Source organism: Trachemys scripta, chromosome 9 (genome assembly GCF_013100865.1).
Source record: "Trachemys scripta elegans isolate TJP31775 chromosome 9, CAS_Tse_1.0, whole genome shotgun sequence".
NCBI classification, from domain to species: domain Eukaryota; kingdom Metazoa; phylum Chordata; order Testudines; family Emydidae; genus Trachemys; species Trachemys scripta.
This window is the reverse complement of record NC_048306.1, coordinates 42,372,679-42,395,091: the sequence shown is the minus strand read 5'-3', so window position 1 is coordinate 42,395,091 and position 22,413 is coordinate 42,372,679. Positions and strand designations below refer to the sequence as shown.

Sequence of the window (22,413 nt, the reverse complement as noted above, 5' to 3'; positions counted from 1 at the left end):
GCCCACTGGGACTTGCAGGGCGGGCTAGTCTGCTGCGGCCTAGCGGCGCGCTCGGCCAAACCTAGTGCGGCTCTCTACACAGTCTGCTCTGAGTACAGCCACTACAGCCTACGTTACCCAGAAGGCCTCGCGTCCGGAGTCCTGACGACCAATCAGAGAACGCGTGCCTCCCCAAGAAACTACCATCCCCAACATGCCTCCGGGCACACAGCGCGCTCCCGGAGAGCGGTGGCCAATGGGAGGCGGCGCAGGCCGCTTTGGGGCGGGGCTGTCTCTGCGGCCTGTGCGGGCGCAGGCTGAGGAGTTGCCGGGCGTGCTGCGGATGTATAAGGAGTATCGGGGCGGCGCGGCCCGGCGGGCGGCAGGTGAGGGACCAGTTGGAGCGGAGGGGCCTGGAGGGAGCTGGCCCCGGAGGGCGGCTGGCTGGCCCGCCCCGGGTATAAGCGGGGTGTATGTGTCCCTGGGGGCGCGAGGCTCCAGACCGGGTTCCCCGGCCTCTGGGGGGGGTGGGGGTGAATGAGGCCCAAGGGAGGGTGCTTGGCTTGAGCATCGCCCCGCTGCCCGTGCTGGGTGGGCATGCACGCCCGGTCCACTCAGGCTGGGTGAGAGCCGGGAAGAGAGGCCTTGCCTCGGGACCGAAGCGATGGGCTGGAGTCACTTCTCGGTCAGAGGCCTTGAGCACAGTTGAGGTGGAGGCGTGTGCCTGAGTCTGCAGGCAGCCCGAAAGGATAGCTCAGAGCAGGGTGAGATGCCCCTGACTATGAGCCATGTGTTCATCGCACAGCCCTTTGCTGGCTGTTGGGGTCAGTCCTGGGGGTGCATTCCTGCTGCTTGCTGATGGAAAGGGGCCTCTCTTATCATGCTGCTGCTTGTTTGAGAAAGGCCCCCCCTTCTTTCTAACTCCTGGTGCAGAGGGAGGAGGGGGGCAGTGCCACAACACAGGGCTGCAGAGGAACCTAGGTTGTGGTGCTTGGGATTTGAGACTGTCTCAGTTCAGCTCTATGTACCTGCTTTTCCTTTACACCTGTACCCAAAATGCCCAGCAAGCATGTCCTATGTGCACCACCCAAATGGGTATTCATTCAGGCTTTTTTTTCTCTTATGTTCTCAGCCTTGGCTGCTTCTGTGCGGGCTTGCTTCTGAAAAGCCTTTTTGTGTGTGTGTGTGTGTGTGCGCGCGCGCGCATGTGTTATTTCTTGTGTTTTGCAGGCCTAACTGCCCCTCAGGCCTACCTAGCTATGTAACTCTTCTTGCCATGACCAAATAAACTTTACAGATTTCTTGGCAGCTTGTCCCAGATTGCTCAACCCTCTCAAAATCCCCTTCTTGTAGTAAAGATCCATTTTTTTTCAGAGCTTTATGTGAATTTGTTTCCAGCAAGAGAGCTGCTGATAAGACACTGAAAGTAGTGTGCACGTTCGCTAGCCAGCTATTTTGTATCTTTAACATAATTGAGTGGTGCATGTGGGTCACCTCGTTTGGCAAAAGTCTCAATATTTTAGACCAGAAATTAAAATTCCAGGATGGTTGAGACTTAAATTATCATAGACTTGTTTTATTATTTCTATAATAATAGATAATATGAAGTTATGGGATATTAGTTGTCAACTACAGACCATGAAATCACTCTAGGGAGCAGGATGACCACTTCCTTACACACCCATCGACAAATTGTACCTTATCTTGTGTGTTTAAAAGGGTGCATTGTAAGTATGTGCAGGAAAAGTCTCTAACAGTTATATCGTGCCCTTACAAACTTTTCAAAATATGTAGGGTAGATGCCTATGCAAGATATTTGTCCTAGAAAAGCCTCTGTGGAATTTAATCCCTAATTCTGTTTACAAAATACACCGAGTGGAGCTAGCTTGCATGTGGTCATTTATATGTAGAGAATTGTCATCACTGTGATCAAGTAACTGTGACATATGGGATTTCCTCCATGAAGTGTATCTGTTCAAAGCAGGTGAGTCCCATACTGGGCCATTTAGAATGCAGCAGAATATGTAGTCTGCCGTTATTGTGCCCTTGTAACTCTTCTGAAGTAACTTCAGTATGTATTGGAGTGAAGATTTCTTTAATATGGTTGACCTGAACAAGATACAAGCAAATTACAAATTAAAGGTAAGTAATACTGACTCTGGAGTTCAGTCCTCCAATAAACAGGGAGGACCTTGATTGAATTCCTAGTGTGCATGCTCTCTCTCTCTCTTCTTCCCCCCCCCCCGCCCCCCAATCATTCTCAGGAGAGGCATTTACTTCCCCTTCTGTCATGGATGTTTATGATGCAGATGATAAAGGTATATTTCTGGATAAGGAGACCTATCAGCAAAAACATATTTCCAGTGTGTATGGTGGAGATTCTGTAAGTGTTCAGTGTTGCAACCTTCCAAGGGATATTAAGAGAAAGTCATTTAATGCCTGGCTGTTCAGTTTTTGTTTAAAATGATACCTGGGGTCTTAGGACAAGAGTGTTTTTACTATTGCTCAAGATTGATGATTTTTATACATGCTACTAGAGTCCAGGTCATGTAATCTTTTCCTTCCTGAACTCAATTTTTGAGTCAAATTTTCTGACTTATGTTGGAGTGAGAGAAGGAGAGGACTGAGGCACACTAGTGCATTTTTATTAAATTATCAACCCTTTTTACATATGCAAAGCTTAAAATACACTTAAACTTAACAACCTGGCTTATCGTGAAGGAGTTAAATTCTTTTAGGCCCCAGCAGAACATCAGCTTCTCCAAATAGCCCTTCAGACAAAAGTCTGTATATACAGGTAACCTTTCTACAAGGCCTAACAAACTCTGGATGTGTTATTGGACCAGCTTGTGGGGCAGGGAAATTAGTTCTGTAGTTGAGGACTCTTTAACTTCATATAAAAATACTCTTCCCCCATCCCCTAGATGTATAGATCAAAAGACTGAGCAACCTGAGCATTCCACGTGATATCAACTTTGGGCTAGGAGAGGAGAGGTGGCCTCTGAGGGACTGCTCAGTGATAAAACTCTCATGTAGCTCATTGGAACAGGATCAGGCCCTAAGGTAGCTAGGACACAAACTATGTAGGACTTAAAAATCAAAGCCAACATCTTGAATTTCCCTCAGCTATGTATTGCAAGCTGGCATGGTCTTGAAGCACAGCCCAAGTGAGTGGACAGCCATAGTGTGCACCAGCTGAAGTTTCCAAATGGTCTTCAGTAGTAGCTCTAAGAGCACATCCCAGCAACCCACCCCTGGGGGTGGGGGGGAAGCATGGATGAATGTCAACTGCACATTCAAAAGAAGAAGTCATAATGTCCTCAACAAATAAATGTAAATCGGGCTGGGGAAAGCATTCTTGGATCCTGTTGCCAATTTTCCAGTTTGGCACTTCTGAATATCAAGACTGACTTCCAGTCAAGAACTCCTTTCCCCACCTCCTCCAAAAAACAAAAACAGCTACAAATTTATCAAGACCATCTAGCAAGAGTTGTGTTGCTTTTGATATTGTACTTCTGCTAAGAGGTCCGTCATCAGATTCCCACACGTGGGTCTGTGCTCCAGTGCTGGAGTTCCTTCAGTTGAGCTTTCTAAAGTTGTTGTTTCCAGCAGGGGCTGTCTTGTACCAGCTCCTGCTATGAAACACCAGCATCTCCTGTTGCTTCAGCAGCCAGTTTCTTTCTCTGGCAGGTGAAGGAGCTCTTTAGCATTACTGTTCCTGCTAATTCAGGCCCTGTAGCTGTCTGTTTCTTAACACCTCATTAGTTTCTTCTGCCACAGGATTTTATTTTAATTATCTGCTACTTTGAATCCTAGTTTCATTTAAGAGGAAAATCAGCAATGTTAGCAGTTGGTGGTGTTGCTTCTTGTGCCTTGAGCAGCTTTCTGTATCTGTTAGCACATCAGTTCTCTCTTCTTGTTCCTTGGCACCGTGTGAGTTGGTTGACTCATTAGGACTGTAGTTCAGTTTGCATGGATGACTCCTGTTTTCTCTTTCAGGTCTGGAAAAGACAAAGCCACTAGCTTTAATAAGTGTTCTAAATGTGGTTGGACCATATCCATCAAAGACAAGCATGACTGCTGTATCCTGTACCGAGGAATGAAGTGTGATAGGCTTGGCTGTTAGGCTGCCTCTCAGATATCAGTATAAGCAGTCAAGTCTTGGATGGGGTGCCTGAAAGCTCTTCTGGCTTCTTCTCATGCTTCCTGTAAATTCACTGAGAAGGTAGCTGAGAAGTTCCTGAAGACTTCAGCCCTTGAATCAACTGGAGTTGTGCGTCCCAGCTTCATATGAAATCTTTGTTGGTTTGGTGAGAGGTCCTGGAGCTCCACTTTGACATCTTTTGAAAATAAGTCAGTGAGAGCTAGGGTGTTGGTGACAGCAGTAGTTGAGACTTCAGTGCACTTTGTGCCTCAGAAGTGATCTGCAAAATGTTTTTGAGTTCATTTTTACTTTTTCTTATGGTTCATGAAGATCCACTGCTGCTTTTTAATTATTTTGTCAAAACCCATGTCTTCATGACCTTTAAAACTGAAAATAGTGTCTCTAACCCCCCCTCCTCACTGAAAAACACAAATGAAAGGGATTTAAAATCTGCCCTCTGCTGACATGCAGAATTGTTTCAAACAGCATTCCCCTCTCCATCATACTCTTTGCATATATATTGCTATAGTGTTTGTTTAAAGTTGTTACATTGTTTAGGTTATATTGCTACCTCTCAATATAGAAAGCATGGAGGGGATAAAGCTTGGAGACTAGAAGGAGCTCTGATTAGTCAGTGATTGACGTGTCTGTAGGATTTAGACTGTCACTGTTTCATAGAAAAGGAAGTTCAGCAAGTTGCTGAAGCCAGTGGGGTGTGTCCAAAAAGCAAACTTCAAGGAGGCATAACAGCAAAATTAAAAAAAAAAAAAAAAAAAAGTGGGGTGGGGGAAGAGATTAGGACTTGAAAAAATATGGGCGCTGTTAGAAATACTCAAAGTTTTGCAGGTCAACTTTAATGTGTCAGTCTTTTGTGTTTTGTACCAAAGCTTCATTGAACAAGACATCACTACTTCTGTAGTCTAGAGAGAAGTGTCTCTTTGATCGCAGGTATGCAACTGGCTCTATCTACTTCTGGCAGCAAGCACCTGACATCTCTAGGGACCCAGGCCTGAATTGCTAGTGAGTTGGTGTACCAGTTATTTGACAGAAATAGACAAAAGAATGTGTTCAGACTGATGTCTTCATTTAACCAGACTGCTTTGCTTGTGTCAAGGCTGATTCCCCACTCTGGCACTTTGAGTGCAGAGTGGGAGCCTGCAAGGATTCTAAAAATTAATACTGGCCACTTCAGGCTGGTGTCAAACTCCCAAGGTTACAGCTTTTCTCTGACCTTGGATGGGTAGATGCTGCCACCACCCAAATGCAAAAAATCCCTTTTTACCCAGGAAGGAGCACTTGGGAATTCCTCCCTGTGGGTACCCTCAAGCCCCTTCACCCCCCATCCGGGGAAGAGCTGAGAGGGAAGAACAAAGGAAATCAGCTGTTGCCACCAGCTAATTAAACAACATATGCACAAACCTCTTATCCTTAAAACTCCCAATCCTTAAAGGGAAATTTTATTAAAAACAAAAAGAGAAAATACATCTAGAATTTAGGCTATTGCTAGATTTAAAAAGAGCAATTATAATTAAGCATCAAGAATGGTTTTCTTGAGGTCCAGCTTAAAGGTTACAAGCAAAACAAAAGCATTTGGAGTTAGCACAGAGGAGTCCACAAGCTTTAATCACGTCTTTTTAGACATTTTCTGATCTACTTACATATCTGGGGTTTCAAATTGAGTAGTTTTAGGTATGATCTGGTGATTTTCCTAACTGGTTCACAGCTTTTTACAGCATAGCTTCAGCCCTGTTTTGCTCTGTCTCCTCTTCAGATAACAACAACAGACAGACAAAAGGGGAGTCTTGTTTCAAGTTTAAAAAGTTCTAGCCTTCCCATTGGCTCTTTTGGCCCAGTGCCCACTCACTTCCCTTTACCTATCCATCCAGTCAGACTTTTTAACCCTTTACAGGTAAAGCAAGTGGAGAACAGCTAGTAACAGGGATTTTATAGCGAGCTGGCTGGCTGGCAGTCCATAAAAGGTAGCTCTGCTCCTCCCCCCCCCCCCCATTTATCACAGCTTGCACCAAAGATTTTGTGCCTATGCCACTACATTTTATTCTATAAAGCTTTCTATACTGCAGTCACAACTAGTATCTTGTCCTGACAGTATTAGGAACCCTTGACACTGCACGAGTGTTTGAATTGGAGCTTGTGCCTCAATTATTCTGAAGCAGTTGGAGAGTCTCTTGATGCTGGCTTTGACATTCAACTGACATGTCAACAGGATCAAGCAGATTTGGCTGGCCTGCGCACAGCATCAGTGCAGTAGTCTGCAAGGCCTGTTAGTGACAAAGGGGCTGATGATTATGATGATGATCAGGATTGAAATTCTGACAGATGGAAGAATCTTCTGAATACAATTATATTTTTATTGGAGGTGAAGGCAGAGGGAATAACACTCCTGCAGATGATAAAGTGTTAATATCAATTTGGTTATGGCCTTGTTTCACTCTGGAAACAGACCAGGTCCACAAAGCAGATCTTTCAAGGCACCTGGAGATATTTCCTTCTGAAATGTTTATCCAGTACTTTCTGAGCTTGTTGATGAAGGTGTGGAAGCAAACCTATTACAGGTACTTGATAGAAAGTATCTTCTGCTTAGAGAACCCAGCAACTAGTCCTCACCATGATAGCCTGGTGCTGGTGTTTGCAGCAGCCTTAGACAAGACTTAGTAGATTTTCAGTATACTGTTTCCAGGCTTTTTCTGACACCCTGGATGTCTTTTGACGTATTTTAAGAGCTGCAATGCCCAAAGTTCCACTGTGAAATGTCGGTTCCTCACGGGCAAACAGTTTAAGCTGTAGAAGAGGCCTTGCTTTTTTTTTAAATGGATTTTGTTTCTGTTCACCAAAGAAAAGCAGGACATCTCTCCTTATTTGATACAGCTGCATATAACCATTAACTCCATCTACAGCATCTCCTTCTCCATTTTAAATTGAAACACTAGCAGGGTATTTTTCCTGAGAGGGTCTCAGCTTTTATAATGTCTTAAAATGTCTGTCTGCATTTAGTCTGCAAGAACCTGGATTTGTTAACTTTTCCAGCGTGCATTTGCTTTTTGAGAGTGAAGGCATGTTTGTGGAGGAGTTAAGTTGGGAATGTAGAAGGTTTGGCTCCAGGGTGTGGTGGTACAGTGTAGGATTATTGATGATGAATGGGTACTTTTGGAAGTAGATAAATGGATTAAAAAAATTAACTTACAGTTGTGTGGAAACAGCACAATATCAAGAGCAGGTGTCCTTTGCTCATAGTAAATCAGTGAGGGCAGCTGACTCTTGTCTATCTCAAGTGGCTCTATTTAGCAGGTCTCCACCTGGAGGTTCAGCAGTAGCTGTAGGCCCTGCCATATGATACGGGGACTTTTGAAAGTGGGGGATGGTGGGTGAAGTATGAAGTCACTTCTGCAAAACTAGCTTCTTTCCTTCTTTCTGGTATGATGTTCAGGCATTGTTATAGGGGAGAACATAAGATTTATATGCTCACGACAAAAATTGCTTCAAAGTTTGGGTGACAGACTTGTTGGATGAAGGGGTATCAGGCTTCAAGGTGTTGCTTAGTGTCCTTTTCTTATTGTTTATGGCATTAAGAAGTTAGCCGTGCTTCTTGGGCTTTATGGTATAGTACTTGGCTTGCTTTTACCATAGTGACCTCACCACAGAAATCCTTCCATACACTTCCAAACATCTAACAGACCCAAAATGGAGAGAACTCAAGAACTGGAATTCCAAAGTTAGACGGCCTTTCATTTAGGGAATGTTCTCTTCTCCCCTTCTATTTATTATTGTTAAAAAAAAAAATCTTTCAAAAGAAACAAGTTGTTTTGAAAATCTGTTGCTGATACCAAAAAACTCTATACTTGAAAGAGAGAACACTAGGACTCCATTAGCTTGCATGGCTGACTAATATGTCAATCAACACATGTGTTGCGAAGGAACACAGTTAATCTGCTGTTTGGATTTTGGCTAACCAGTAATTAAGATTATCACTGCTTTTTAGACAAATGCAAGAAGTACGGATAACTTCTGTCTTATTGTTGTGTACTGCAAGCAGGAACAGTGCACAAACAAGTCAGTTATAAACTTTCCTGGTTTTGGATGACATCTGCCTGGCATGTCCTGGCTAATTCCTACCAGTTCTCCTTCCTGAGAGGGCAAGGCTGTTTACACTGCCGCCTCCTGTTATGTCAGATATAATCATGGTAATACAGAAATGTTTTAGTTTGCACTTGATTTGACAGAAGCCAAACAACAAAGACAGAAGCAAGAGAATATATTAGGAATTAAGTGATGCTCTTTCCTTCCTTTCTTTCCCAGGAATCTTAAATCCTGACACAGCAGAGGTTTTTTGTTAGGATTCAACTGACCTGCTATCATGATGTCCCCACTAGTCCAGATGAATCCAAATTTTTCCCCAGGTGGCAGATGAGATCAACTGATGTGAGAAACTGTAGCATCATACTGCTGTATTCACACCCTATCCACTATTGTAATAATGTTTGTATAAATTATGCCTTGTAAGGGATCATTTGAAAACTCATAATTTGCTGGTCTGTATTGTCCTGGTAAAATAAGTTGCAACATTGTATGTGAAGTTATAAAAATCCTCTTTGGGGTGTACATGTTTCAAACACCCCATTCCTGCCCATGCCGAAGTGGACAAACAGATCTGTCTTAAATAAAGGAATGTGTGCTCCTCTTAATTTGCATTTAAGTAGTAAACAGTCATCAAGCAGGTAGGAAAGACAAAGGAAGTTCAAACAGCTTTAAAACCAGCAGGGAACATCCTTCCGCATATGATTCTTTGTTTCCTGGTTCTCAGCTAGAAATGTTTTTAAGAGGGGACTGAGGCTATGTCTACACTGCAGAGTTTTGTCGCCAAAAGTTATGCCGTTTTAATTACAATGCTTTAATTAAACCGGTGTTGCATGTCCACCCTATGCTCCTTGTGTCGGAAGAGTGCATCCACAATAGCAGGTCTTGCATCGACACTGAGCAGTGCACTGTGGGTAGCTATCCCACTGTGCAACCAGCCGCAGGGTGCTTTGGGAAGGGTTTGCAATGCCTCATGGGGCAGGTACAGCGTCACATGATGCAGGTTTCTCAATTTAGTTGTTCCATGGGCATCCTACTAGATTGCCAGCTGCTTTACAATTGAAGTGTGCATGGAGGGGTGTGTATGTGTGAGGAGAGACTGCTGGGGGAATGTGTATGTGTGTGAGAGAGAGAGAGAGTGTGAGTGTTGGAGGAGTGTGGGTTGGGGGAGAGTGAGCTTGTTGGCATGCTGTCTCATAAGTTCAGACAGCTGCCAGAAGCAGCCCCCACCCCCCTCCCTGGCTCTGCACAGCGCGCACACACACTCCACGTTAATGATTTGCTCTTTGTTGCTCAGAGCAGAGCAGCATGCTCAGCTGTCAGAATGGAGCTTTGAAGGGGGAGTGGCGCATATCTGCAGGGTCATAGAAACTGAAGAGTTTTGTCTCCAAAAGTGGCATAGCAGTGTGTCCACCTCGACTGTTTTGTCTTCTGGTGACAAAACTCTGCAGTGTAGACAAGGCCTGAAGCTAGTAAAAGGAGGGACAAACACCCTAAGGCTTTCCCTACCCATCACATTTAGTGTACCTGAAGAGACAAAGGAAGCAACTGTTGGATTCTGGGGGGGGGTCCTGACCTACACAGTTTGGTCAGTTAGATTGCTGAAAGCATGTGGTGAGAAACTCTGCTTGGAATCTAATATAGTTTGTTAAATTAGGCACCAGTAAAGGTTTTATCTTTTTTTTTTCTTGTAACTATTTCTGACTTAAGCCTCATTAATTGTACATACTTAAAATCTCTTTGTAGTTAATAAAGTTGTTCGATTGTTTTTTCTAATCCAGTGTGTTCAAGCTGAAGTGTCTGGGTAACTCATTTGGGGGTAACAAGTTGTGTGCATATTATTTCCTTAAAGGAATCATATATTTAATAACTTGTACTGTCCAGGATAGGGCTGGGCAGTACAGGAAGTACATTTCTGGGGGAAAATCTGGGGCTGGGAGTAAGTTAGGGTCACCCTGTGGTACTCTTTAAGGCTGGTAAAAGCTGCAGAACACACACAATAGGCAATGATTTACATGCTGGATGCTGTTTGTGAGCTGTCTGGGTTGGTGGCTACAGCAGCAAGGCATTGTAAAGGGCACCCCAGGTTAGAGAGTAGGAGTGACACAACTACCCAGTCTGGATTGTACCTTTGTATGTCACAGTCCTCGCTAGTCCAGAGTTAGCAGAAAATTTCCCCACGGTGGTAGAGGAGATCAACTGATGTGAGAAAGTGCAGCACCTCTCAGGAGTTCCCGGTGCTTCTCACTCAAATGTGCAGAAGGGACGTGATCAACCATCCCTGTCCAGTTTAGACCATTCTACTGCCACAAATATAGACACTACTTTGTGTTTCAGGGAATTCCTAGCTCATCATTATGCTACCTTGTGACCTTTGGGAATCCTTGGATGTCATTTGAGCCTAAACCAGCTCAGTTACCATGAATTAACTAAGGGGCCACCAAATGAAATTTAACAAGTAGCAGGTTTAAAACAAACACAAGGAAGTATTTTTTTCATGCAATACACTGTCAACCCCTGGAACTCTTTGCCAGAGGGTGTCGTGAAGGCCAAAAGGGGTTCAAAAGGGAGCTAGATAGCCATTGATGGACCTATCTTCCATGAATCTATTAGCCAGGATGGGCAGGAATGGTGTCCTAGCCTCTGTTTGCCAGAAGCTGGGATTGGGTGACAGGGCATGGATCACTTGATGATAACCTGTCTGTTCAGAACCCTTGAGACACCTGCCATTTGCCACTGTCAGAGGACAGTATACTGGGCTTGATGGACCTTTGGTCTGACCCAGTATGGCTGTTCTTATGTATAATTAAAGGAATTGCATTGTTTGTTGATAAAAATTGTGACACATTTACAGATATTTTGCCTGTTTTGGCTCATTGTGGATTTTTTTTTTTTAAAGATAGCTAAACTTAAAAAACAAAACAACCACCCTCAACACTATTTTTCAATGCAATAGACCACATTCCTTACAGTTTCTTTTGGCAGATATTTCATACCTACATTAAACTGGCTGAAAGTTTACTAGTCCCCCCCCCCATTCCCTAGCCATTGGGTTTATGAGGGCTTGGACATTTCTAATTAGAAAGCCGTCTGTGGTGCTGTTAATATGGTCCTGACTAAGCTGCTGAAGCTCCTTTTCAGCCAGTGTGTGCTCAAGTTTCTTAATTTAAGGTCACTTTACTGGTATCAGAGACGTGAGCTCATAAATTGACTGAAGTCCAGGCTCTAAAGTGACTGATCCGCCTTATGTCAAGAGTCTTCAGGGATAAGGTGGTACTAAAGAAGCATCCTATATTCCTTCCAAAGGTGGTGTCAGTACTCTACTCTACTTCTTCAGCTATCCTGCTAATATTTGACCCATGCCCATATATCCATCCCAGCAAAGCTTTTCTTTGCTGCCTCCAGGCCCCAGCTGCTTTTGGACTCCACAGACAGGGACTAGGCCTCTTGGCCCCTAGCCTGCTATTGTTTCTGTTTCCATGGGGATATTGGTGCCCTCTGAATCCCTAGACTGCTCCAGTCTCCATAGAAGGGGCCAGGATGGGGGGATTCTTGCTGCTTCCCGGCTGTAGCATCAGAAGTCAGTGGGGGATGCCACCTGTACCTTCTGTCTCTGTTCCTGGCCTGGATTCTGTGGGGAAGGGACAGGGCCGGCTCCAGGGTTTTACCCGCCCCAAGCAGCCCCCCCTTCCCCTCCCCCCCAAAAAAGCCACGGTCACGATCTGCGGCGGCAATTTGGCGGGAGGTCCTTCGCTGCGAGCGGGAGTGAGGGACCGTCTGCTGAATTGCCGCCGAATAGCTGGACGTGCCGCCCCTCTCTGGAGTGGCTGCCCCAAGCACCTGCTTGCCAAGCTGGTGCCTGGAGCCAGCCCTGGGAAGGGAGGTCTACCATCTTTCCCCCCCATAGGCTGGCTGCTCCAGGTCCCGTAGGCAAGTGTTTATCACTCATCTAGTTGCCTTCTTTCTCTCTGTCTTGATTTAAAAATTGTTAGTGATGGAGAATCCACCATGACTTCCTTATTGCCAATCTGTTTGTCTCACTTCACCTTCTAGCCTTTGGATTGTATTATACCTTTCACTGCTAGATTGAAGAACCCATTACAAAATATTTTTTTGCCATCTAGATACTTATACACTGTAATCAAGTCGTCCATTAACCTCTTTGTTAAGTTAAATAGAGTGAGCTCCTTGAGTCTCTCACTGTAAGGCATGTTTTCTAAAGCTCCGTCTACACTGGCAAGTTTCTGCGCAGTAAAGCAGCTTTCTGCACTGTATCTCCCGAGGTGTACACACTGCCAAGCCACTTAGTGCGCAGAAACTGTGCAGTTGTAGCGCTCTAAAAAACCCCACCTTGACGAGAGGCGTAGAGCTTTTTGCGCTGGGGCTACAGTGCTGCGGTGCCAGTATAGACACGGTGGCGATTACAGTGCTGCGATTGGCCTCCAGGAGGCGTCCCGCAGTGCCTGTTCTCACCTCTCTGGTTATTGGTTTGAACTCTATTGCTCTGCCCTCAGGTGACCAACTGTCATCCCCTCCCTATACATTCCTTTGCAAATTTGAAAGTTCCCTTCCTGTTTGATCGGTGATGCATGCAGTGGTCTCAGTGCATCTTTCCAGGTGGCCATGCCCGCTCCACACACCAGGCGATCCCCTGCTTGGAGCAATGCCGAGCTGCTGGACCTCATCAGCATTTGGAGAGAGGAAGCTGCTCAGTTGCAGCTGCGCTCCAGCTGTAGGAATTATGATACCTATAGTCAGATTTCATGATGCAGGATAGAAAAGGGCCATGACACGGACACACTGCAGTGCAGGGTCAAAGTGAAGGAGCTGCAGAACGCCTACCACAAGTCGTGGGAGGCAAACCGCCACTCCGGTGCTGCATTCACAAGCTGCTGGTTCTACAAAGAGCTAAACGTGATACTCGGTGGTGACTCCACCTCCACCGCGAAGGTCCCTGTGGATACTTCGTTGGCTCACGTGCCAGTCGAGAGTGGACTGAGCCAAGAAGAGGAAATCTTGGACGAAGAGGGAGCAGGGGACCCAGAGGCCGAGGATGGCTCGGAGGCCAGAGATGTATGCAGTCAGGAGCTCTTTTCTACCCTAGAGGAGCCTAGCTAATCACAGGAGTCAGATCTTGGCGAAGAGCAAACAGGAGAGGAGGCCCCAGTAAGTGGATCTGATTTTGGGAATTGCTGAAGTGATTTGTTGGGGGCAGGAGGTTTGCCGAAAGCAGGCTTGTCTCCCACCGCATGCCTATTCCGAGCAGCGGAACAGGCTGTTGATAGACTCCCTCACTTCACGGGAATCTCCCTCAGATCGCCAGGAAACTCTCGTGGAGATACTGGGCAATCTGCTGCCTCAGGTTCCTCAGCAGAGCTGCTTTATTTCTTGCCCCATCAACGGTAACTTTCCCACGCCACTGTGCTGTCATGGGGGAGTGGGTGGGGGACCATTGTTGTACATAGGTGAGCAACAGGGGCCAGGGCAGAAGCCGCAGGCTTAAAGAAGACCCTCTCTTGATTTCCTGCTGACCCTCAGCAGCGAGATATCTTCCGTAATGATCACATCCTGTGGAAAGTGTGGGGACAGGAATGATTATCAAGCTCCCCCTACAGTGCTGGCTCTCCCCAAGAGCCACATGCCTAGTATACAGCAGAGTCTGGGAATAGTGATTCACTCTGCCCCTGCAGCTACTCACTATTTTGAGGGTCTTGTGGCTCATGTGTGCTTGCCTGGGGTCAGCCAATTAGTGACAGGTGTGTGAGTAGTGGCTGTGTTTTAAAGCACTGAATCAGTGTTGTCTGTGTTGCGAACAATACTGCTTCTGTAAAATGTTACATTTAAACATCACAGAGATGACCTTGGGAGGCCAGCCTTCCTTATCGGCGGCAGAACGGCTGCACAGAATTAGAAAGCAGCCATGAAGAACTAAGGAGGACTTTCTCCGTGAGGTTATGATGCAGTCCGCAGCCGAGAAACAGGAATTGAAGGAGTGGCGGGACAACGAGAAGAGGGACCGAAAGGAGAACACGGCACACCAGAAAGAAGCCATGGAGCGTCTCTTAAACGTTATGGAGCGCCAAATGGACACGCTCCAGGCGATACTAGATCTTCAAACCGAGCAGCTCCGCGCCTGCCCTCCCCTGCAGCCACTGTCACAAAACTCTTTCCCATGTGCCTCCCCCACCTCCCCACCGCCAACACACACTTATCAACCTCCTGGCTCCACTCTCTACCCGCAGCATTCCTCTCCTCCCAGTCCAGCAGTGTGGACTCCCACTACCCATTGCACTCAACACCCATCCCTCTACAGTTTGGCACTGCTGAAGTACAACACCCACTGCATTGTACTCCAAAGGAGAAGGTTGGGTATGATCCCTGGACATACACAAATCTGTAGCCGTCCTGGGACCCCTCCTCCTCTGGAGACCTTGCCCCCCCCCCCCCCCCCCCCGCTGATGTATTTTTGTTGTTTGACTCTCTCCTCCAATTGTTGTCTTTTAATAAAAGAATTATGTTGGTTTGAAAGCAATCTTTAGTCTATTAAGTGAAAGCAAAATGAGCACTGTAAAGCAACATACAATTATGTTAAGGCCCCTTCTTGCATCATGTGCACCAATCACCTCCTAGCATTACAAGCACTGCAATAGCAACAAATATTAGTGGCTTTCAGCCTCAAATTGCTGCCTCATGGCATCCCTGATCCTTATGGCTCTGCGCTGTGCCCCTCTAATAGCCCTGGTCTCTGGCTGTTCAAACTCAGCCTCCAGGTGCTGAGCCTCTGCGGTCCAGCCCTGAGTGAAGCTTTCACCTTTCCCTTCACAAATATTATGGAGCGTACAGCACGTGGCTATAAGCATAGGAATATTGTCATCAGCCATGTCCAGCTTTCCATCAAGGCAGTGCCAGCGGGCTTTTAAATGGCTAAATGCAAACTCAAGTCATTCTGCACTTGCTCAGCCTGTTGTTGAACCACTTCTTGCTGCTGTCAAGTTGCCCTGTGTACAGCTTCATAAGTTATGGCATTAAGGGGTATGCAGGGTCTCCCAATGGCATTTCTACTTCCCCTATGGTGATCTTCTGGTCTGGGAAGAAAGTCCCTGCTTGCAGCTTCTTGAACAGCCCACTGTTCCAAAAGATGCGTGCGTCATGTACTTTTCCGGACCAGCCTTCGTTAATGTACGTGAAACGTCCCTGGTGATCCACAAGCGCCTGGACAACCATTGAGAAATACCCCTTGCAATTAATGTACTCGGTGGCGAGGTGGTCTGGTGCCAGAATTGGAATGTGTGTGCCATCTATCACCCCTCCGCAGTTAGGAAGCCCATTTGTGCAAAGCCATCCACAGTGTCACGCACATTGCCCAGAGTCATGGTCTTTCGGAGCAGGGTGCGATTATTGGCCCTGCACGCTTCCATCAACACAAGTTCAACGGTCGGCTTTCCCACTCTGAACAGGTTAGCGACTGATCAGCAGCAGTCTGGAGTAGCCAGCTTCCACAGTGCAATTGCCGTGCGCTTCTCCAATGATAGGGCAGCTTTCATTCTCATGTCCTTGCGCCGCAGGGCTGGGGAGAGCTCATCACACAGTCCCATGAATGTGGCTTTCCTCATGTGAAGGCTCTGCAGCCACTGCTCATCATCCCAGACATGCATCACAATATGATCCCACCACTCAGTGCTTGTTTCCCAGGCCCAAGAGTGGTGTTCCACTATGGTCAGCACCTCCGTGAAAGCCACAAGCAATCTCATGTCGTAGCTGCTACATGTGGCGAGATTAACATTGCACTCCTCTTGACTTTGTAGTTTAAGGAATAACTCCAACGCCACTCGTGACGTGTTGGTCAGAGCGAGCAGCGTACTGGCTAGCAGTTCGGGATCCATTCCTGCAGCCTGAAAGAGGCAGGGTGCGAAGTACACAAACCGTTGAAAGATGGCGCCAAATGCAGATGGAAGCACAGTGATTGCTGGGATGCGAAGCAATGCCTCACGGGGCATTGGGACTGGACTCAGGATGCTTTGCGAGCCCCTCCACCTTCCCACAAGTCTTAGCACCTCTTTTGCCACTCTGTGGGATAGCTGCCCAGAGTGCACCGCTCCAAATAGCGCTGCAAGTGCCCCAAGTGTGAACACATTATTGCGCAGGCAGCTGTCACTGCGAACACACAACAGTGGTTTTTCTTCTGTGCTCTCTGAGCGGTGCTGTAACTGCTGACGTAACTTTGACAGTGTAGACATGCCCTATTCCTTTAACCATTCTTGTGGCTCTTCTCTGAACACTCCAATTTATCAACACTCTTCTTGAATTTTGTGCGTCAGACCTGAGCAAAGTACTCCAGCAGTGGTCATGCTAGTGCTAAGTACAGAGGTAAAATAACCTCTCTGCTCATGCAATCTCTTGATTTTAACAACTGGGGCTTTATGAACACCAAATACTATAGGCCTAGACATAAAATCATGAGAGTTGGCCACACTAAGGAAGTACATCTAATCATCAACACAACAGTTAAACTGACCAGATGCAAAATGTTATTGAGGCACAAAGGTGCAGAGAAGAGCAACCTGGACGATCAGGGAAATGGAGGGCCTATTTTATGAGAGGAAACTGGAAGAGCTTGACTTGTTTAGCCTAGGAAAAAGAAGCCTAAGAGGAGATATGATCTCGGTCTATAAATATATTAGGAGGGTAAATACCAGGGAGGGTGAAGAGCTATTTAAACTAAAGAACAACTTTGGCTTCAGAACAAATGGGTATAAACTGGCCATGAAGAAATTCAGGTTGGAAATTAGAAGGTTTCTAACAGAGGAATGAGGTTCTGGAACAACCTCCCAATAAGAGTTGTGGGGGAAGCCAACTTAATTAGTTTTGAGAGATGGACAAATTTATGAGTGGGATTGTATGATGGGGTTGCTTGTGATGGTTGGGACAGGGCTTGGTAGTCCCTTCTAATTTTGTGTCTTATGTTTCTGCAGGGGTCAGGAAGGGATTTCTGCCGCTAATGCGTATTTTTTTTTTTTTTTTTTTTTTGGTCTCCTTACTCTGAAGCAACAGAGATAGATATGGCTGGAGATAGGACAGTGAGATAGGATCCAGTGTTCTGAAATGGCATTGAGCATTCACTTTCTCTCACACTCATGGTCTGATTGCCATATGTGGGACTGGGGAAGAATTTCCCCCCAGGTCAGATTGGCAGTGACCTAGAATTTTTTTTTTTTTTTTTTGGTCTTCCTCTGCAACATGGGATGGGTGTCACTTGCCAGGATTATCTGGTTATCAGGGTCTTCGGCACTGGTGCACCTCTCTCTATCTCCTATTCTCTTCCTGTGGCACATAATAGTTTGGTCTCCTGTAATACTTTAGTCTAATTTTGGTTGTTGGTTTTCATGTGAGGGCGTTGAGTGGTATTATACATGAGGTCAGACTAGGTGATCCCTTCTGGCCTCTATGACAAAACAAATTTAAAAAAATACCGCAAATTTAATTCTGTCAGTAATCTTTCATTTCTCTCCTATCTTAAATTGAAAAGGTGCCTCAGGCTCTAGAGGTTCCATGCTCTGCTGTCCTGCCAAAAATTGCTAATATACTGTATATATTCCATGAACTGATGCTGTTTAGCTGGGACCACCAATACAGCTTGTCTGACCTGCCTGTGCGGGAGTAGCAACACCCTTTCCCCCAAAGTGATGTCTGGGCACACTTTTGGTGCCTGAACATGATTTTATAGCATGCAAAATACAGGGTGGTTGGGGGTGTGGGCTGAGTGATGGGCAGCCCAATTGCATTTCGGAAGTATGCAGAGGGTACAGTGGTAGCACCAGCCACTTTCAATGTAGACCTCATTCAGGTACAGGTAAGTAAGGACGTGTTGGTTAGTCTGGTCTAAGAGCTGCCCTCTAGTGGCTGCTCTGCGTATTGGTCATACTTAAAAACAAAAAAAACCCAACCAAACACCCAAACAAACCCGAAAACTAGCAGCTGGAGTAGGGGAGGGGACACTTGTGCACAAGTGTGAATGAGTTGCACCAGTTGGTGCTGACTGAGCCTTTTTGAAAACTCTGGTCACAGAAACAGACAAGTGAAAGAGCCAAGAGTTCCGATTCTAAATCAGGAGTGATTCTGTTGTGGTCAGTGGAGTTGGACTGGTGTAAAAGGAGAGGAGATACTCACAAGTATCTTCACCCAGTCCTGTGTGTCACTGGTTTCTGACTGCCTGGATTTAAAAATCTAGGTCTTTATAAACTGCTTGGGGATAAATTGCTCATCTCCCTACGCATGTCCTTGGTTGTATGTTTGCAGGTAGGCAGGCCAGGCATTGGAGGGCGCTATGCATAACTGACCCTCATGAAGGAGGGTTCTGATTGCCTGTGTTCTGAATGCCTCGTTGTAGCTGTGTTGGTCCCAGGATATTAGAGAGACAAGGTGGATGAGGTTGGGTAAGTTATTTCCTCACCCACCGTGTCTCTCTCATAAATGCAGGTCTGTTACAGTTGTGCATGCTCCCTTCCCCCCCCCCCCCCGACACTGAAGCTATTCTGGGAAGCACATACATACCAAGCAAATGATTTTAAAACTGTCTATAAATCCTAGAGGTAGCTTTATGTGCTGTGTCCCTTTACTAGCCAGAGTGGGCATTCAGAGGGAAGTTGGGAGAGTGTGAACGTGAGCTTGCTGTAGCACTATATTGGCAACAGAAACAAACATTCCATGCTGCAGAATGCTCAGCAGTGTGGATAGGCTGTTGTGAGGGCACCGGAGGATGCGGTGGGGAATGATGTCCCAAGGGAGAGGCAGAGACACATAATTTTTTAAATATTTCAAGTAGGGCTGTCGATTAATCGCAGTTAACGCACATGATTAACTCAAAATAATTAATCACAATTTAAAAAATTAATCGTAGTTTTAATCGCACTGTTAAACAATAGAATATCAATTGAAATTTATTAAATATTTTGGATGTTTTCTACATTTTCATATATATTGTATTCTGTGTTGTAATTGAAATCAAAGTGAATATTATTTTAAATTACAAATATTTGCACTGTAAAAATGATGAAAATAAATATTTTTCAGTTCACATTCTACAAGCTCTATAGTGCAATCTTTGTCATGAAAGTGCAATTTACAAATGTAGATTCTTTTGTTACATAACTGCACTCAAAAACAAAACAAAGTAAAAGTTCAGAGCCTACAAGTCCACTCAGTCCTACTTCTTGTTCAGCCAAATTGCTAAGACAAACAAGTTTATTTACATTTACAGGAGATAATGGTGCCCTCTTCTTATTTACGATGTCACCATAAAGTGAGAACAGGCCATTTGCATGGCATTTTTGTAGCCAGCATTGCAAGATATTTATGTGCCAGGAATGCTAAATATTCATATGCCTCTTCATGGTTCAGTCACCATTCCAGAGGACATGCTTCCATGCTGATGATGCTTATTAAAAAAATGTGTTAATTAAATTTGTCACTGAACTCCTTGGGGGAGAATTGTATGTCCCCACATTCTGCCCTATATTTCATGTTATAGCAGTCTCAAATGGTTACCCAGCAAATGTTGTTCATTTTAAGAACACTTTCACTGCAGATTTCACAAAACACAAAGAAGGTACCAATGTGAGTTTTCTAAAGATAGCTACCGCACTCGACCCAAGGTTTAAGAATCTGAAGTGCCTTCCAAAATCTGAGAGGGACAAGGTGTAGAGCATGCTTTCAGAAGTCTTAAAAGAGCAACACTCAGATATGGAAACTACAGAACCTGAACCACCAAAAAAGAAAATCAACCTTCTGCTGGTGGCATCTGACTCAGATAATGAAAATGAACATGCGTCGGTCTGTACTGTTTTGGATTGTTACTGAGCAGAACCTGTCATCAGCATGGACGCATGTCCCCTGGAATTGTGGTTGAAGCATGAAGGGATATATGAATCTTCAGCGCATCTAGCATGTAAATATCTTGTGACGCCAGCTACAACAGTGCCATGCAATTAATTGCTTGTTCTTACTTTCAGGTGATGTAAACAAGAAGCAGGCAGCATTATCTCCTGCAAATGTAAACAAACTTGTTTGTCTGGGTGACTGGCTGAACAAGAAGTAGGACTGAGTGGACTTGCAGGCTCTAAAATTTTACATTGTTTTATTTTTGAATGCAGTTATTTTTGTACATAATTATACATTTGTAAGTTTAACTTTTATGATAAAGAGATTGCACTACAGTACTTGTATTAGGTGAATTGAAAAATACAATTTATTTTTTGCTTTTTTTACAGTGCAAATACTTGTAATCAAAACTAAATATAAAGTGAGCACTGTATACTTTGTATTCTGTGCTGTAATTTAAATCAACATATTTAAAAATGTAGAAAACATCAAAAATATTTAAACAAATGGTCTTCTATTGTTTAACGGTGCGATTAATCACACGATTAATCATGATTCATTTTTTAATTGCTTGATAGCCCTAATTTCAAGTAAAGATTTATTTAATTTCATATTGGCCCAGTCTGAAGGCGTAAAGGGGTCAAAGATCCCTTGCATCACTATGCATAGATTACTTGGTAAAGCAAACCTCTCTCAGTTCCTGCTGTAGTTGACTTGTATATCTCTGTTGGTCCGTGACAGTAGAGGCATTATTGTCTTGGAAACCACATGGAAGCGCCATTGGGCATACTGTAAGGGGGATTGTAGATACACTCTGCAGCATAATCCTGAGTATATCTCTGGTGTGTCCCTCTGCTGCTTGGTGTCTGGAAATACTGCATGGGGTAACTGGAACAAAAAGTCATTTCAAACTGAAAAATGAAACTTTTACCCCCACCCCCAAAATGACAAATTGGGTGAAGTTGGCATGAATTCACAAAACCTTTCAGTGTTGCTGAATCTGTATTTTTTTGCCAAAAAAGAGTTGTCTGTGAAACTTTTTATCCAGCTTTAGTTGTGTGCCCTTCATGCTGCCTGGAAGAGGGAGAACTCTAACCAATTATCTGAATGAGGTGAGGGTCTGTTCAAGACAGTGGTTGTATTGTGATGACTTCTATTTCCACAGCTGGTTCAAAAATCGTTTCTAATGTGTAGCTAGCTCTGTGGGTTGGACTGGAAATGACATATGAAAAGCCTAAGGAGGCAAGAGAGGCAAAAAGCTTTTGGGCTTTTGTGTCAGAGCACTTGTTGAAGTCCCCAAGACATGGATACCTTTGCCACCATTGCTGACAGCAGCCATCAGCTCCGTTCTAAACCTCTAAGTCTGTGGAGATCTGTAGGTGACTAAAAAATCTTTGTTGGCTTTGGTTCTGGTTTCCATTGCTAGATGTAGGACCTGAAAAGTCCTAGTATTTTTTGGAATTGTTTTGCTTTTGAAACTGGTATAGAAGATAAATCCCATGCTGTGCTGACAAGGGGTACAGATAAATGGAGTCCTGTAACTTGGCATTTTCTTGTCTTAAGGGTTTGCGTTGAGGGAATATGACATTCACCCAACCTCAGTCCCCTTTTAAGGTAGTTTTTGTTTCTGGCTATTGTGATGTTACAGCCCATATTCTTCATAGAAATATGGTTATGATATGATATGGCATAACTAAGATATACTTTATGCAAGATGGCTCATGTAAGATATCATTGGAAAGGTTATGATTTACTGAATGTGATTATCCAATTGGCATGCATGTATCATTTCTGTATCTAAAGTTAGGAATATTGACTATGTAACAATTACCACTGTGTGTGTATTTGGGAGACACACATCAGACAACTGGTCATCACAGCCTTGATGGGCCATTAGGAAGAAACAATAAGACTGAAGATGTTAATCTCTTTCTTTCAGTCCTGGGACATAGCTGTATCAGGTGATCTTATTACCTGATACAAAATAGAAAATACCACCTTGGACACTGCTGGTACTTTTCCTCTGTAAGGGATGGGGATCAAACAAAGGATTCCCGCCTTAGGTAAATCCTTTTTAAAGGCTGGGGAGGGGGGTTGATCTAGACTCTCCTCCATTGCCTGCCCCAGAAAAAAGACTGCTGAAAGTACCTGAGGGGAAAGGCAGGGGTGAGTCCAGACTGAGACAGGGATCCAGTCTGTAAGAAGAGATCACTGGAACTCTAAGCTACAGTAGGGTTACCATATCTAATAAATAAAAAAAGAGGACCCTCCATGGGCCCTGGCCCCGCCCATTTCCCCACACCTAGCCACGCCCCAACTCC

General features: G+C 44.9%; 1 protein-coding gene across 2 annotated transcripts in view; it reads left to right on the top strand.

Moving 5' to 3' along the window:
• Positions 1-243: 243 nt before the first annotated feature.
• The window catches only part of ENOX2 (ecto-NOX disulfide-thiol exchanger 2), a gene marked incomplete at its 3' end in the record, with an annotated part of 140,446 nt that continues 118,276 nt past the window's right edge, over positions 244-22,413 (top strand). For both annotated transcript variants that reach the window (XM_034781232.1, XM_034781231.1), the window contains 1 exon segment: positions 244-365. In XM_034781232.1, coding sequence (XP_034637123.1) covers positions 323-365 — 43 coding nt within the window.